General features: G+C 35.0%; 1 protein-coding gene across 2 annotated transcripts in view; it reads right to left on the reverse strand.

Moving 5' to 3' along the window:
- Positions 1-13,029: 13,029 nt before the first annotated feature.
- LOC137621471 (uncharacterized) overlaps positions 13,030-17,344 on the reverse strand; it is an 8,906-nt gene continuing 4,591 nt past the window's right edge. Inside the window, exon 2 of one of the 2 annotated variants that reach the window (XM_068351800.1) lies at positions 13,030-14,399. In XM_068351800.1, the coding sequence (XP_068207901.1) occupies positions 13,193-14,398 (1,206 nt within the window). In that variant the 5' untranslated portion in view covers position 14,399 and the 3' untranslated portion in view covers positions 13,030-13,192. Of the gene's footprint in view, positions 14,400-14,500; positions 15,891-17,344 lie in introns of those variants that run through there. The other variant, XM_068351801.1, reaches the window with a different exon arrangement.

Below are 17,344 nucleotides of genomic sequence, written 5' to 3' on the forward strand. Positions count from 1 at the left end.
CAGTCATCTTCTTTTTAACACTGACAAAATATTTATAAAACGATATCTCTGGTAATTTCCATGGAGATGTGGAAGATATCTTAAATGGAAGCACCTTACTTCTAATTATATCAAGACTGTTCAGTAATTGCTGCAACCAAAAACCATAAGGTTGAGGAGATTTTGGTTTCATCTTATTGTATGTTGAGTACCTTAAAAGGCTTGCAGTCTGAAATGCTAAAGAATTAGGGAGTCTTTGCCAATACCGAGCAATAGAAGACTTTCGGTAAAGGTCTAAAGGTAACTCTCCAGCATTAACAAGGAGGCTTGGTATAGGTGAAGCTCTAAAGGCTCCTGTGGCCAATCTGATACCAGTATGGAGTATAGAATCTAAAATCTTTAGATCGGAGTATATTTCACATCCAATACTAATTTTTGAGAAAAATAAAGCCTTGTATAATTTTAAAATAGTTTTGCGGTCTGCTCCCCATGATGTATGGGACAAAACTTTCAAAAGATTCAGAGCCTACAATCAAATATCAATCCTAAAAATTTACCGTCACTTACACATGGGATCCGTTGACCTTTGATGTATATATCTGGGTCTGGATGTACTCCTCGAATATGACAGAAATGGACGACAGTAGTTTTGCTTGTTGAAAACTCAAATCCATTCATATCAGTCAACTGAATAATTTTGTCAATTGACAATGATTACACTTTCATATACGTAACTGTTACTCTAACGTCCATACGGCTCACACAAGGTTACTGAATGGTTAAGCAATAATAAATATAATTCACTTTTTAACCAAATCTCACAGGGTCAGTCACGAAAAAATTATCATATAAAATGTACTTACATTAACACACTTCACATTCAAATTAAACTCGCAATAATATCACCAATGTTTGAACAACACTATACACGGCAAACATTGGAGAGAAATCACTACTCACGTTTGAGAGGAAATTCATAATGGCTGGATAGATGCTGGTGAGCGGACTGTTGGACGTTGGGTCTTTCAGAGGGTTAGGCCAGATCCCTGGTTCCTATGCATTCACTCTATAAACTTCTAGTTAATAATTCTCTTAGAGTGGGGGCATGGTCCAGACGACCTCTCACGGCATCAGGTGGCCAGCTTGGCAGTTTTAGAAGGGGTTCCATGTATTGTCCAACAGGGCAACACTCTCGGCTACCTCCGCCCACCTCCTCTTATAACATTGAAAAAAAAAGGAGTAAACTTTAGTCTAAAATCTTCATGTATTTTCAAACCACATGGAAATATTACAAAATCCTTAGCGATTGTACCACGTTTGTGTCATACAAAACTTTTGACAAGTTTACATAAGACTTTGTAAGATAACTATGTGACATGAAAATTTATTTCTTTTAAGTAATGTAAGTTTACGTATACAGAACTGATTGAAAATACAACTAAATGAATGACGACAGTCTTATGTAATATACATACATATACTTAATCCTACATGAGTGGAATCCATTTTACTAGCTGGCTATACATCTCTTAATTACACAAATGAATTACGTGAATAAAATGATCTACTCTCATGTTAAACCAGCTTCATAGGAGTATGCTAAAGGTAATAATCTGTTCCTTAGTTTGAAACATGGATTTCGCAAAGACCTTGGAGCATGTGATGCTCTTTTTACAATCCGCAATGCTGTCCAAAAATCCCTTGATTGTGTACAGGAAGTTTGTGCAGTATGGTTAGCTTAGATTTTATGGCTGCCTTTGACCATATTAATCATGAGGTTATTTTTTTTTTTTTAACTAAACCAGTTGGAAGTAGGTGTGTCTTATTTTTAGCATTGTTAGAATTCTCAAGTAATAGATTCCAAAAAGTTGTTGATGGGCCCCATAGTGAGGACAATAATATTATATCAAGTTTTCGTCATGGTAGTACTCTTGGCCCATTACATATCATACTACATAGATATGATACATACTTTGGTCTAATGAATGGATGGAGGAACTGTCTGGAAAAAGAGGTGTGTGAGAATAAATAGAATCAAGACTGTTGGAATGCACTGTGAATTTGGGGAAGCAAATAGGGAAAGAGATGTAGATCTTGAGTTCGATTTTCATGAGTTAAAAGAGGTTGCCACTTTTAAATATCTAGGGACTGTGATCCAACATACAGGAGACCTAGATGAAGAGTTGAACGGAAAGATACAGTCAGGGTGGAATAGCTGGAGAAAATGTAGTGGGGTGCTGTTAGATTGTTGGATGCCAATAAAACTAAAGAGCAAGAATCAGTACCAGGTTATGATATATGCAATGTTGTACTTAGGTGAGAATGTTGAGATGGCAATGTGGACTTACTACTAATGATAAAGTCCAGAATGAACATGTTAGAGGCACTCTCAGAATAGCACCAGCTTCAACCAAAGTGAGCAAAAATAGACCGAGAAGGTAAGGCCATATAAAGAAAGAAGAGGAAGACTATCTGATAAGGAAGATGATGGATATGGGACTACCAGGTAAGAAATTATTAGGCCGACCAAGACCAAAATTGCGATGGAAAGAGATATGGAGTTGTGATTAAGCTAGGAAGATGCACTGAACCGAAGGAAATGAAAAATGTGTTGAGGAACCATTACACCAACCCCAAATAGGGACAAGCTTATAAAGAAGAGGATACATGCTTTGGGCTAGAAAAGAAGTTGGTTGCATATGCAGATGATGCCACTCTCTTTGCTTCGATTCCATCTCCTGAATCCTTTAATAGATATCTAGTTAAAATTAGTATATGGTGCAAATTATGGGTTATGAAGCTGAACCCTATTGATGCTCAAAGTATAATTGTAAGTAGGTTAAGGGGATTGATTCCTCAACATCCACATCTCTACATTGATAATATTTATTTTACTCTATATGACTCAGTTAAAATTTTTGGGGTAATTCTTGATTGCTAATTTACTTTTGAGTCTTACAATCGGTCTGTTTCTTCTTCCACAGGCTTATTGAGAAAGTTTTTAAAGATTTTTTGTGATCAATCTACTCGGAAGAAATATTTAGTCCTTCATTCTTTCTTATTTCGAGTACTGTTCTCCCGTCTGGCTGTCAGCTACCGAATCTCATCCTAATTTATTGGTGAAAACTCAAGGGCTTGAGTTCTCTTGCTTGTGGGTACACTCGGGTTCACTATTTCATCTTATTTTTTTCCTCTTGTTTTATTTTTTGATTTTAAGTTTTTATACATTATACGAAATATCTCTTTCAATGTTGTTACTGTTCTTAAGATATTTTGTTTTTTAAATTGCTTATTACTACTCTTGCAGTCTATTTATTTCCTTGTTTCCTTTCCTCACTTAGCAATTTTTCTGTAAGTGTTATTCATATGATTTTTCTTTCCATAGCTCTTTGAGCTGCAACTACCTTACGTTGTAAAGCTTTAGTAAGGCTCTAAGTTTGTGATGCATAAGTTAATACTGGTAGGACCATCTGATTGAATACTTCACTTTTTAGAGAAAACAGCATTTCATTTTATGTAATCTCATTTTGTTTACCAAAAGGTTTCCATCCATAGATTATCCTTCTTTCAATTACGGTCTCATGTCCTGGGGAACACTTAATGTCTGTCCTAAGTATGTATATTCATTAACAATCTCCTGAGATTCGTCCATAACCCTTTTTATTATCTCTGTATTTTCATTGAATATTTTCGTATTTTTACGCATATTTATTTTCTGTCCTAAATTGTATATACACTCTCTATTCACATATTCTATCATCTTTTGTAATTCCTCCTATGATTCACTATCTATGTCATCTGTCAATCTTAAGTTAGTATTAATTTCTAGATTTTCCCATTCTAAAAACTTCCTCTAGGCATGTTGTAAATCACGTAGGAGAGATGGGGTCCCCTTGTCTAATTCTTTCATCAATCGGATTTTTTTCACAATCTTTATGTAGTTTTAGGATTTATGTATTGGGTGTATAAATATCTTAAAGTGTTCAAACTTTAGATTGATTTATTCCTTGTTTGTGTATGGCTTCCATTACTGCTGAAATTTTTACAGAATCAAAAGCTTTTTCGTAGTCAATAAATCTGATAAATAATTAATGGTTTGTTATATTTTGTTGTTGTTTTCCATTAGCTTGTTAATCATCTATCTATCTATCTATCTATATATATATATTTCTATATATATATATATATATATGTATATATATATATATATATATATATATATATATATATATATATATATGTATGTATATATATATATATATATATATATATGTATATATATATATACATATATATATATATATATATATATATATATATATATATATATATATATATATATATATATATATATATATATATATATATATATATATATGTTTATGTGTTTTTGTGTGTGGAGTATATGTATGTATAAATGAAATGTTTGTCTGTGTGTATGTGTGTGTGCATTTCCCATTTTTTTTTCAAGACCATTTGATCTCATTTGATATATTTACTGGCACCAAGTACAACCAATTCTATTCCATGAAGCTAGTGATAGAGCTTTTCCTAAGTTTCCGTTAACTATATATTTTTCACTAAAGTAGTATCCAAATCTTTCATACTCTTTTTTTCTATTTTTTTTTTTTTATTAAACAAACCTTTCATACTTCCTGGATTATTTTTTGGTCCAGTTTCCTTTACCGCACCCTATTTCCTTAATTTTCTCTGTAAATGCAATGTACAGTTCTTCACTATTAAACTCACTTCTCTTGATTGCTTTCATTAACTTTTTTTTTCTACCACTCAAGCTTCTGACAATTTTTTTTTAACTGGGTAATGATAGTTATAATTCAGTTGCCTTCATGCGAATCACCCTTTCTTCATCTACCTGATCATCACTGCTTTATCTTTTAAAAGCACAGACATAAAAACGTTTGTTTTGAAACCACACTTTCCAAAAAATCAATAAACTTTCATAATTTATTTCCGTGGGTCCCTTATAATTTCCATTCATTTAAAGAGATTCAAACCTGGTCTATCTTTTACTGGATAAAGTTTTTATTTTTTATTTTTTTTTTATTTTTTTTTTTACCATTGAATTAACTCTTTCTGGATCTTGAATGAACATTTAATTTCAATCTTATTTTTTTGTCTTTGGACCATAAATACTTAATTTCTTTACTTTGACTAATTTTCAACCACACAATCCGTAGAATAAGAGAATTTCTATACAATCATATAGCATTGCGAAGACCAGATCTATCCATTTCATACTCTACAACAGTCTCTGAGGTTCATATGAAAGCACATCTTACCTTATCTGTTTCCTTTCACAAATTTCAATGACCTTTAGCATTTTCCTGCTTAGTGTACCAAATAGCATATATTACCTTTCTAATGTAATGCATTTCTATTTGCCGAGTATCACAAGATTGCAGGGTCGGTCGCTGCAAGCCACTGGGAAAATATGAAGGTGTTAGGTAGGATATTAATCCACGGAAAAGGCTGCAAGAAAAAAGAAAACTTTAAAGATGACGGGGCTGGTTTATTTCCAAACATCCTACATCTACATAATATCAACCATCTTAGGTTTCTAATGAAACTTTTCATATGTCATTTGCAGGGAATTTACTAAAGAAACGTGTCAATAACCTAATATCGAGATATCTTCTGCATTGGGGCATAAGAACTTCCCATGTCCAACAGTTTCCTAACGCAATCGGAACATTTGGCCAATAATTGACTTGTCATACATAGACTTAAACATACACGCGTATTATGATATATATATATATATATATATATATATATATATATATATATATATATATATATATATATATATATATATATATATGTGTGTGTGTGTGTGTGTGTGTGTGTGTGTGTATTGTAAAGTGCATAAGATACATGAGTAATGGATCTATTAATCGTATAGTTAGTCAATTTGTGACAATGCAAAGAGGTATGAATAGAACTGCGAGAAAATTTTTATAGTAGGGAAAATGTGATTACTCATAGCCTGTGTGAAGATATCAAACAGACATGGATACAAAACTAAACTATTCACTGTCCCACCTACTAACTCTGATGTCTGGTTAAATTCCATTATAAAAAAATGTAAATGTTCTCAGCAACAGATCTTAGCATGCATCCTCAAAAAATATTGTATATTACCACTCTATTAGTTCTATCATAATCCTTATACAATAAAATAGATTGGCGAATTCTACACTGTTTGTTGAATTGTCTAATTAAAGCCAGCCTGGTTGAATGGCAATTGTAGAATTGTGTTTGACAGAGACACAAGGCCCACTATCTTTAAAAAATAGATACGTTTTATTTCCTAGGAATGATAATACACAAATTGGGTTCAGAGAGCTTGTGCTTCTGTCAAATATTAATACAGTTTGAGCATCAACAAACCCATTTCATGTACATCATAAGCACATGAATGGTGTGTTACAACTTTCAACTTTTGGTGAAAACTTGATAGTTATTCTTTTGCTTAAACCAGATGGTTCTATCTCTCGCTGATCAAAAGTGAACGGCATCTCCCCTTTTTTTTTTTTGTTTGTTGGTAAGCAGGGTATTGAAAAGTACATGGGTTTGACAGTATATATACCTTGTTCCTGTTTTTACTAAAGGTAAACCGGATAATTTGGCTTTTCTTTCCTACATAATTAAGAATATCAAACTTTACCTTGAGATATATGGAGATGGAGACCCAAATCTAATATTTTGTCTTTTTCTTTGGGAAAACTGCTTCTTACTTATCTCATATAGTCATAATTTTGTAAGTTAGTTAGAAGTTCTTTTTATGTTTATAGAAAAATTTGTATTATTGCTGAATTTTGTGAATATCTTTGTGGCAGCTAATTTCTGCTGAATATCCATCTATTCCCTCTAATCTAAAGTCTCAATAAAATTGTCAGCGAACGGTCTGAAGGCTTATGCTAAAAGATTTCATCTTTTTTTTTTTCCTTTCATTTTTTTTTTTTTTTTTTTTTTTTTTGCAAACGCTACAGCTGTAAAGACCAATCAACAGTTAGCTACTCTTCTTATTAACCATGTCATATAATGGACATATATTTGTTCAATAATTGGGCCTTTTCCGCAAGCAGGTGTGCACTTGTTCCTTCGAAATGTATGATTTTGAGTTACGAAATATAAGCACTCCATAATACCTAACCTCATTCCTACTGCATCAAAAGTTTATTATACGCAAACTAGAAACGATTAATAACAAATTCAAAGAAGGCGAAAGAGCAGTTATATTCAAAATAAATCATAATGTTTTATGCTATCATAGTCCTTTATCCTTTTTTGGGGAAGTTCAAGTAGAGCCGTCTATTTTTTTCAGCAAGTCTAAAAAAATAGTTTACTTGCTACACCGAATTTCTCTTGATACCAGCAGACTCTCATACCTATTTACAGCTGAGTTATTAGATGTGTAGCAATCCGGGAATGATTCGTGTACCTGACCAACGTGGACCGAAACACCAACAAAATCAATAATGATAATAGTCATGTTTAGTTTAGTTTCCCATCCAGTCCCACTCCGTTCGAAAAGCTTCGGTGCTCAGTAGGACCCTGTCTTTTATGCACTAGCATTAATCTATAAATGAAGTTTACTGAGTAACACTATTCATTTTGAGTTATTGAAATTGCTGTTTCTAGATTGGAAGTCTGTAGCTATCAGGGCCACCATTAATTTTTTTATTATATGATGAGAAAATACACAAGTGTACTTCTGTAAACATACAGGCTACGACACTTATCTTAGAATAAATATATTTGGCCAATTGTGTGATGTTGTTCTTCAAGTTATTCCGGGCTTACAGTTATTTTGTTGTTATAGTCCAGCCGTTTTCGGTAAAAATATGGAGGAATCGTTCACATTCGGTTAAAAGCACCAAATTTTGCACAAAGTTAGCTGTTGATGTACCTTTTGAAATGTGATAGAGACCCATTTAATATCTTTCCAATATGGCCGCCAAAATTCAGGAAAATGCTGCTATTCGAACGATTTTCATCGTATAGTTACAATTTTGGAGTCTTTACCTATATTTTCAAGGATGTTCTATTCAATGAGAATAAAAATAAGTACAGGAGAACAATATTTTACCAGCAAATGCCCATTTAAATTCTGAAATAAGTCAAACATACTGAAAAATTGCTCCAAATGTTGTTGTTATCTGTCTCAATTCTTACAATTCTACACTGACAACCATTTTGTTTGTTATACAATCATTTTGCAGGTGGTTGAAACGTGTGAAAGAAGAGATTGAAGCGGAGTCATCAACAGACCTAAAGACATCCTGGGCTGCATACCATGCTGATCAGGTCCACAGAGAACAGCCTGCTCCTTCCGACATCAGGTCATTGCTCCCACTGCTCTATGAGGAGGCTAAGTCAAGTGCCATGATTGCCCATACTATGAAAGTTGTGAAGAATGCAGTAGATTTTCTGAATCCTGTTCAGATCCCTGTAGTTGCCTGTGATCAACCACTGTATGCTATTTCCAAACAACTCCAATGGTAATACCCCAACATTCACGGTGAGAACCAAGTTGTAGTGATGTTTGGTGGCTTACACATTGAGCTGGCCTTTCTCAAAGTTCTTGGAGACTGGCTGGAAGGAACTGGATGGACCAACACCCTTTTGCAGGCAGAGATAGCCTCACAAGGTACTGCAGATTCCTTCCTGAAGGCTGCATATATAATGAGAACGAAGCATGCCCACCAGGTGACCGCAGGGAGCTTGTACATTCTCATGGATAGAGCCTACAAGCGTCATACAAGCGTCACCAAACAGAAGACCACACCACAGATCCTCTAAGCTTTGAGCAATGGAGAGTGAAAATGGAAAATGCAGTCCCTATGTTTAACTTCTGGTCCATCACACTTGACCTAGAACTAGCTTTGATGGATTTCCTCCAATCACTGCGACAAGGCAACTTCAATCTGTACAAGGCTTCACTCACAAAGCTGGTCCCATGGTTCTTTGCACTTGACCACCCAAATTATGCTCGTTTGGTTGCAGTGCATATTAGAGATATGGCTTCCCTAGATTTGATGCATCCTGAGATTGCTGCTGAATTCTCAGAGGGAAAGTTTGTTGTTCACAAAACACAACACTCATTTTCTGGCATCCCATTAGACCAAGCTCACGAACAGAACAATGAACAGATTAAAGGAGATGGTGGTGCTGTGGGCCTAACTGAAAACAGTGCAAAACTCCAAATGTGGATGGTGGCTGGGCCAGAAGTGTCAAGAGTTGTGAATGAGTTTAAAACTGTGGTGGAAGGACTCCGTGGATAGGCGGAAAAGCATTCAGACCAAAGACACCATAAAGCTCAACAGTGGGTACAGACAACATACAGAAAGCAAGTCAAATCCTTGTGTGATACATTAGAAGACATGGGAAATCCATTCATGGAAGATTCATCTGATCTTCTTGTATTAGGCACCCAGGATGTTGTAGACAAAGAGATTATAGAAACTGTAAGGCATATCAAAAGGGTGGGAAATGAACAATATAGTGATTTTGTGAAGGAATGGCTATAAGACAGAACCAAAAGTTTGACAGACCCCATCAAAAGGAACAAATTTCCTCTATTCAGCAGCCAGCCTACCCACAAAGTGTCAAAGGAGAAGCAACAAATTGCATCATTGAAACAAGACTGTTTTCTTTTCTCTAAACTGTATGTGTCTTGCCAAGTGAGAGATGGGGATATTGATGAGTTTTTCCGCCATGAGAATCAGTCCAGTCCACCATCATTGTCACAGGGTGGAAAACTTCAACATGGGACCAAAGCTGATCTTCTCCCATTCCTTACACAGCATAGTACCACAATCAAGGACAAGCCTGATACTGATGCAGTTCTTCTACAATAGATGGGGCTGCCATTGTTAATATGCTTAACTTAGGTGCATCAAGAACATTTCAAGAGTATGCTGACCAGGTATCTGTACCACATGTAAAGCGTCAACTGGAGTCAGCAAGAAGAGTTGATATCATCTTTGATCAGTACTTCCAAGACAGTCTGAAGGCGACTGCTAGGAGTCTTAGAGGAGAGGGGGACCGCAGAAAAGTAAAGGCTAGCACTCCTGTTCCTGGAAACTGGAAGGCTTTCTTGCGGTGTGATGCAAACAAAGCCAAGCTCTTCAGTTTTCTAGCAGATCAATGTACGACTGTCAGCTGTCCAGAGGGCAAGCAAATTATTTCCACAAAAGGAGAATTGGTCCTTTGCTCTCATGAGGAAGCAGACACAAGGCTTCTTCTCCATGCGAAATATGCTGTTCAACATGGTTGTAAGAGGATCATGATCAGAACTGTGGACACTGAGGTAGTAGTGTTAGCTATAGCATTGTGTCTTCCAATTCATGCGAGTGAACTGTGGATCAGCTTTGGGGTTGGGGACAACTTCAAATATATCACTGTACACACCATACCTGGTTCTCTAGGTCCAAAGTGTTGAGCTCTGCCTATGTTTCATGCCTTCAGCGAGTGTGACAACACATCCTTCTTTGCTGGTAAAGGGAAGAAATCTTCTTGGGAGACATGGAAAATATGTGAAAGTGTAACTGATGTGTTTGCAGACCTTAGGAATGTACCAACACTGGAGAGAATTGACCAGAACATGGCAAACCTTGAGTGATTTGTTGTTCTGCTTTATGACATCTGCCACCTCAGCTTATGAAGCGAGAAAAGATCTCTTCACCAGGAAGGGTAGGTCTATTGATCTCATACCACCAACTTCTGCAGCTCTCTACCAGCATGTCATAAGAGTATCTTCTCAAGCGGGTCATGTTTAGGGCCAGTCACTTCTCCCCAATCCCGAGTTACCTTCACCTGTTGAATGGGGTTGCATGAAAGGACCTGGGAATGCATGGGAACCCTATTGGTCAGATCTGCCTCAAGCATTAGTTTCCTGTATGGAATTCCTGAAACGTGGATGTGTCAAAGGCTGCAGAGGAAGATGCAAGTGCGTAGAAGCATTAAGTTAATATAAAACTCTTCATATTGAGTTAATAAAACATGTACTTATGTTTGACATTCAAATACATTCTTTACTTTGCGTTAAATTACAAAACAAATATGATTACAGCCGGTTTAATATTTTTGTGGGCAATTTCTGTAACAAAAAGGCAATTTGCTCCTTAAATATTTGTCTTATGTGCCCACATTTGCTTTTAATGTTTAGAACATCCTTGAAAATATAGGTTTAGACTCCAAAATTGTGACTATATGATGAAAATACTTCAAATAGCAGCATTTTCCAGATTTTTGGCGGCCATCTTGAAAAAAGCGGCCATATTGGAAAGATATCAAATGGGTCTCTATCACATTTCAAAAGGTACATATCAAGCTAACTTTGTGCAAAATTTGGTGCTTTTAACCAAATTTGAACGATTTTTACTGAAAACGGCTGGACTATTAGCTCTTAGTGATCATATCACAGTTTACTCCAATTAATTGCTTGCAGCTGTTAAGGACCATTGGGTCTCGAAAATTTTTCGTTCATGCAATTATTTTTTACTTCATATTGGTGAAGTTGTCCAGTACCCTTGCAAGATAAAAGAGTAAAGCAAAGAAGAGGATCAGTAGACAAATTAAGTTATGATTTTTATTAACTGATTATAAGTTATAAGAAGGCAAAGTTCAATGACGCTCATATATTTTTCATAATTAAAACGGAACTCTCTTTGGAAAATGAGATTTAGTAAAAAAAAATTTTATTTGCAAAGGTTTTCTCAAGATAATTCCTGCTGCCTCTTTTACGTGAGTTTTACTAGATCAATACTTTTGATAAAAATATTAGTACTTTTCCTAATCTAACATTCATTCTAAGGTGTATGTTACAATTCCACTTTTTATAGAACCAAATTACCTTCACGTTATGTTTTAAAATTTCATACTGAATAACTGATATCATTGCTGATTAATACTTCAAACATTTGGAAAAACAGAGGATTTTTTAATCTGAATACAAAATTCGTAAAATTTCTTCATATATGACAATTTTATCATAATGTATCTTTAGATAAGAAGTATCCTTTAACAATGCAGTATGAAGAATACCTGAGAGAGAGAGAGAGAGAGAGAGAGAGAGAGAGAGAGAGAGAGAGAGAGAGAGAGAGAGAGAGAGAGAGAAGGATTTCTGTGACTTAACATCTTATGAAAGAAATCTTGCATTCTCCCTCAGTCGAAATATGAGCTTGTCAGTTAACATTTATTTTCCAGCATAGTATTGCTGGTAACTGACAATCCCTTGAACTTCTGTAGGGCATGTGACGCCATAAGCGGTCAATAGACTAGCTATTAGATATTATGCATTTGTAGATACTGTATGCTTAAATTTCCAGAAGAGATACAACAAAATTCTTAAATGATTACGTAATTTAATTTCATAATGATGGTTTTGAAATGTTTCATATATTTTCAAAAATTAGCTTTATCTTAACATACTAGCTGCAGCTAATGAATGATCTTTGTCTTGATAAGAAACATGTGTATCTTATTTTTTTTTATATTAAATTCTTTATCAGTGGGATAAATATGTCAATTATAATTTGAAAATACTTTTGCGAGTAATTTTTTTTTGTGTCACTATCTTTGACAGTTTAGCAATATGAATAGAAACAGAGAGAACTCTAGGACAGTATCTAGTGATCATATTTTCACATTGCAGGTATTTGATACTAACACCAAAATATCCTGTTACCGGTAGAGCATTAAAATTACGCCACAAGTTATGAAAAAACTAAATATCCGGCTTTCAAAAATGAAACCCTTACATATCTTTTCATGCATTCATTTATATTAATTTTGGCTATGTCAAGCATACTGAATATTTAAAGGATTTTCGTTATTCCAGAATTGTTTTTGTTTAAAACATTAATTTTGAATGGAAATATAAATACCAGTCAAGAACATGAAACTTTGAAGCAAATTGCTTTCAAGATTACTTGTAATTTTGGAATGTGAAAATCTTTTAATTACATCATTAAATATAGAGATTTGTAGGAGAGCTTTTAATTACCAAGTTAAAGTTCCATATATATTAATAATTTTTCTTTATTAAAATCAGATATGAATATCCACAGTGTTAGATATTTTTTTTTTTTCAATCTAAAAATCCACAACAAATCAGTGAAAAGACCATCATATTTTCATGTATATTCCTTAGGATATTCGGCCGAAATTTTAGAGTTGATAATTATCAACCTAGTAGGTTAAGACCCCGTGATGGAGTAGGATAATTGTATCCACTATTACAAGAAGGCTGAATGGTTGTGGAAACAGTGATTGTGTTTATTTGTTGGTTATAGATAGTAGAGGTAATATAGTTTGTGTTGTAGAATGTGCTGGTTACATACTGGATACGAGTCTGACCAGGAACTTGCTGGGTTATTACAACTGTACGTGCTACAGTGACAAACTGTGTTTGAGCAGGGAGATTAACTACTGTTGGTACTGTTTGTTGAGAGTAGATAGTAGTGGACACAACTTGGGTAGAATAAAGAGTGCTTATTACTGGCAGGGGAACTGTGGTAGTTCTAGTTACATACTGTGGCACTTGTTGGGTTCTAACAACGGTGAAAACTTCCTGTTTGAATTCTGTCCTTGTTACAACTTGTGTCTGAGTCCTAGTAACCACTAGTTCTGAGAATACGGTAGTTGTTACTGGAATGAATTGGGTAGAAGTAACATATTGAGTTCGACCTGGCTGAGTTATAGTTTGTGTCTGATAGTTAGTTATAGTTAAATACTGTGTTCGGGTTACATCTGATCCAGGCTGAACAATCGTTGAGTATACAGTGCTATACTGAGTACTCGTAATAGTACGAGTTACTCCTGGTATCTGTTGTTGTATAGTCACTGTCTGTGTCTGATAAATGGTGCTGGTTACTTGAAGTTGAATCACTTGTGTAGATACAACATTTCGAATAATCGTTGTGGGTATCTGCTGTGTCCTTGTAATAAACTGAGTTGAATACTGCACCTCGGTTCTCACATCCTGGCGTATCTCTGTCACATAATTGGTCTCAGGAGGTAAGTTGATAACTTCAGTGCGAACGTTGTCTTGCGTGCGAGTAACTATCACTGTACTGTATCGGATGTCAGGAATCTCTTGTGTTCTGACAATCTCTGAATATACTGTAGAGTAAATTGGTTGTGTTCTAATATCAGTCTGAGTTACATACTGCACACCAGTGCTATAGACTGTAGTGGGTATAACAACAGTGGAAAACTGAGTCTGTGTACGATACACAGTTGAAGGTACACAATGATCAATAATGGGTGGTAAGTATCCATTTCCAGATGGCTGTAGGCTTAGACGGTTTTGTAAGATATCTCTGGGAAAACGGTCTATAGAAGTTCCTGAAGCAAACCCCAGTATGGCCAGCACAATTAGAAACCTCATTCTGTAACAAAATATATGTGAGACTTAATAGTGATGTTGAGTAATCCATATGTAAAGTAGGCAATTTATCAATGAAAACAACCATATTATATTCAATACTTACATTGTAGATGCCATGTACTTTGACAAGAAAAGGATTATATACACTATAGGATATAGAATTATTTTATTTTTATAAACATTCTTTTCATACATGACTCAAATTTTACCAAACAAATCAAATATCTGTGATTAGTATATAAAGATTTATGGACCAAGAATGTTGAATAAAAGTTTTTAACTAACTTAATTAGGGTTTGAGTGCATTGAAAAACTTTATATATTCATGGAAAAAAGTGTTTATTTGCCAATGCTTAGAGGATTAGTAGGTGCATTGTAATTATAACCACTCTTTGAACAGGTTCCAGTGACAGTTTGTGTAACCGTTATCTGCTGAGGCTGATTAATGGTCTGATAAACAATTTCTTGTCTTTGCTGTGTTTGTACTACTTGACTGGTTACTATTTGATCTGGACTAGATATCTGAACAAGAGACGTTCTTGTTTCTTCACGGGTTTTTACAACAGGGGCTGGAGTATTGTACTGAGTCCTAAATACCGTCTGTACTTGAGTAAATGGCTGCACTCTAGTTTCATAGAGGGTTGTGTAAATGATTGAGGGTACTACTTGAGTGCTGACAACTTCTTGGGGTACAAACTGAGTATTAATTATTGTAGTAGTTTGTACATTGGTTCTGGTGATTATCTGTTCACGGGTAACAACATCATTTTCATATCTTGTGCTAATTGTTGTATAAGGGATAAACTGTTGTCTCTGTACAGTGCTGGTCAAAACAATATTTGGTCCGCTTATGAAGCTGGTCTGTACTTGTTGTTGGACTTGTGTTGATGTGATAAATTGGGTTCTTACTGGTCCTTGACTCCTTATAACAGAAGTTTGGACAACAGTCTGCACTCTAGTCATAACAACATTAGGGCCTGGAATAGTGACCACTCGAGTCTCTTGACTATAATCTGTCTGGTAGCTTACAACTTGAGTATTGATAGTTTGAATTTGAGTTTTTGTTACTTCAATAGGTACGACACGTGTTTCTGTCTGGGTCTGTGTAACATAGCTAATTGTAGGAATAATCCGTGTTGAAGTGATGTAACGAGTTTCTTGAATCGGTGGACTTGGAACTGTACGGGTTTCTACCTTGTTATTAAAAACTGTTGTTGTCTGCTGAACAGTATTAATAACAATTTGTGTTCTAGTCTCCACTCGTGTAGAGAAAATAGTGGTTGGAACCACTTGTTGCCGAACAACTGTTGTTGTGGTATATTGTGTGTTTACATCATTTATTGTCTGGACTACATATGAAGTTTGAATGCTGGTGTGATACACCAGGGAAGTAACCGGTATGCAAGGGGTGGGAGCAGGTGGTAAATATGGCAACTGAGGAAGGCCTGCGGCCAAAGTTGACACTAGAAGTAATGATGCCAAACGCCACATTCTGCAAAGAGAGAAATTCCACAGCTTAGAGTCAGCGGTGATTGGAAGCCCCGCGTCTCAGCAACTCATTTGGGAATAAAGTCCAATCACTCGCCGCTCCCTCTGTGCAATTTCTCCCATTTGCTACTGTGTGGGTTAACCGGGAGGACTTTATCGCCCAGATGAGGTGCAGGACGCAGGATTATAGTTTCATTTTCAGATACAAAATACAGAGCCAAAGAAAATATAGGCATTGGAAATTGAACAATATCTTATATTAAACCATATTAAACCTGCCAGGTTAATCGTACTGGTAAAAAATTATTTTTTTAGTTAACGAGATATCCAGGTCCAGATGTTAAGTGTGTAGAAAATAATCTTAGAGAGAGAGAGAGAGAGAGAGAGAGAGAGAGAGAGAGAGAGAGAGAGAGAGAGAGAGAGAGAGAGAGAGAGAAGCTGTTATTAAGGTTTTCTATGAAACTCAGTTTACGGTGCGCGTCAAATCATGTTTTTTTTTACCATAATCCAGTGGCTATTTACAAAAGTTTTTTTCTCGCCTCTCATAATTATGGTAAACGATGTACAAAATGTAATGTATGGTACTGGTTAGTTTTTTCAAATAAACTGTGAGAAGGTCATTATCGTCAATGCTCGTATTGATCATATTTCTTTATTATGTCGTATTTCCAATAATATTCTGAGATAAAATTTCATTCCAGTTAATAGCAGGTATCTAAATTACATTGAAAAACAAGATATATCACGTAATTCACCATGTAATAAGTTTTGCCAATAGATGATTATGTAAGAATAGGTATTATTAACTGTAAAAGATAGGAATATTAAAATGATCTTTTAATCTTGTCAATAGCTTTTAGCAATATTAAAATATACAAACATTCCCTGCGATTCATCATATTTTCAGTGTTTGACATAGTAGCAAACCCCTAGAAAAAGAGTTGTTGAAGAATGGAATCTGACGCAAACACATAGTTAGCAGGATAACATATTTCATAGGCATGATTTCAATGAATAATAAAACTCGTGAATAGCATCCTGTCATCCTAAAAAGGATAAAAGAATGAAGAATTCAGATAGAAATCAGGAGAATAAATAGAAAAATATAAGAAGTAAACCATTAGTAATATCTGAAGAAAAAAAATACCCATAGAGGAGTGAGTTCTGGTGACTTTGAAGGAATATATGGAAAAAAGAGGTTCTGGAAGAAGAAACCAGGAAAGTAAAATGTTTTAAAAACTACCAGTATCTATGAATCTGATAGTCTTTAATACACAGCTTACAAATTGGAAGAGTCATCTAGTAGCATTTAAGAGCAAATAAAATGAGACTCAAATTGACTATGTTTTGGTTAGGAATGAAGACAAGAAAATTATCATGGATTTTAATGTTATCCGAATAAAAGAATAACAAAGAATTGTCGGAACTAAAGTTTCGTGATGATTAAATCCTTGTAGC

The sequence above is a fragment of the Palaemon carinicauda genome, chromosome 28 (genome assembly GCF_036898095.1).
Source record: "Palaemon carinicauda isolate YSFRI2023 chromosome 28, ASM3689809v2, whole genome shotgun sequence".
Classification (NCBI taxonomy): domain Eukaryota; kingdom Metazoa; phylum Arthropoda; class Malacostraca; order Decapoda; family Palaemonidae; genus Palaemon; species Palaemon carinicauda.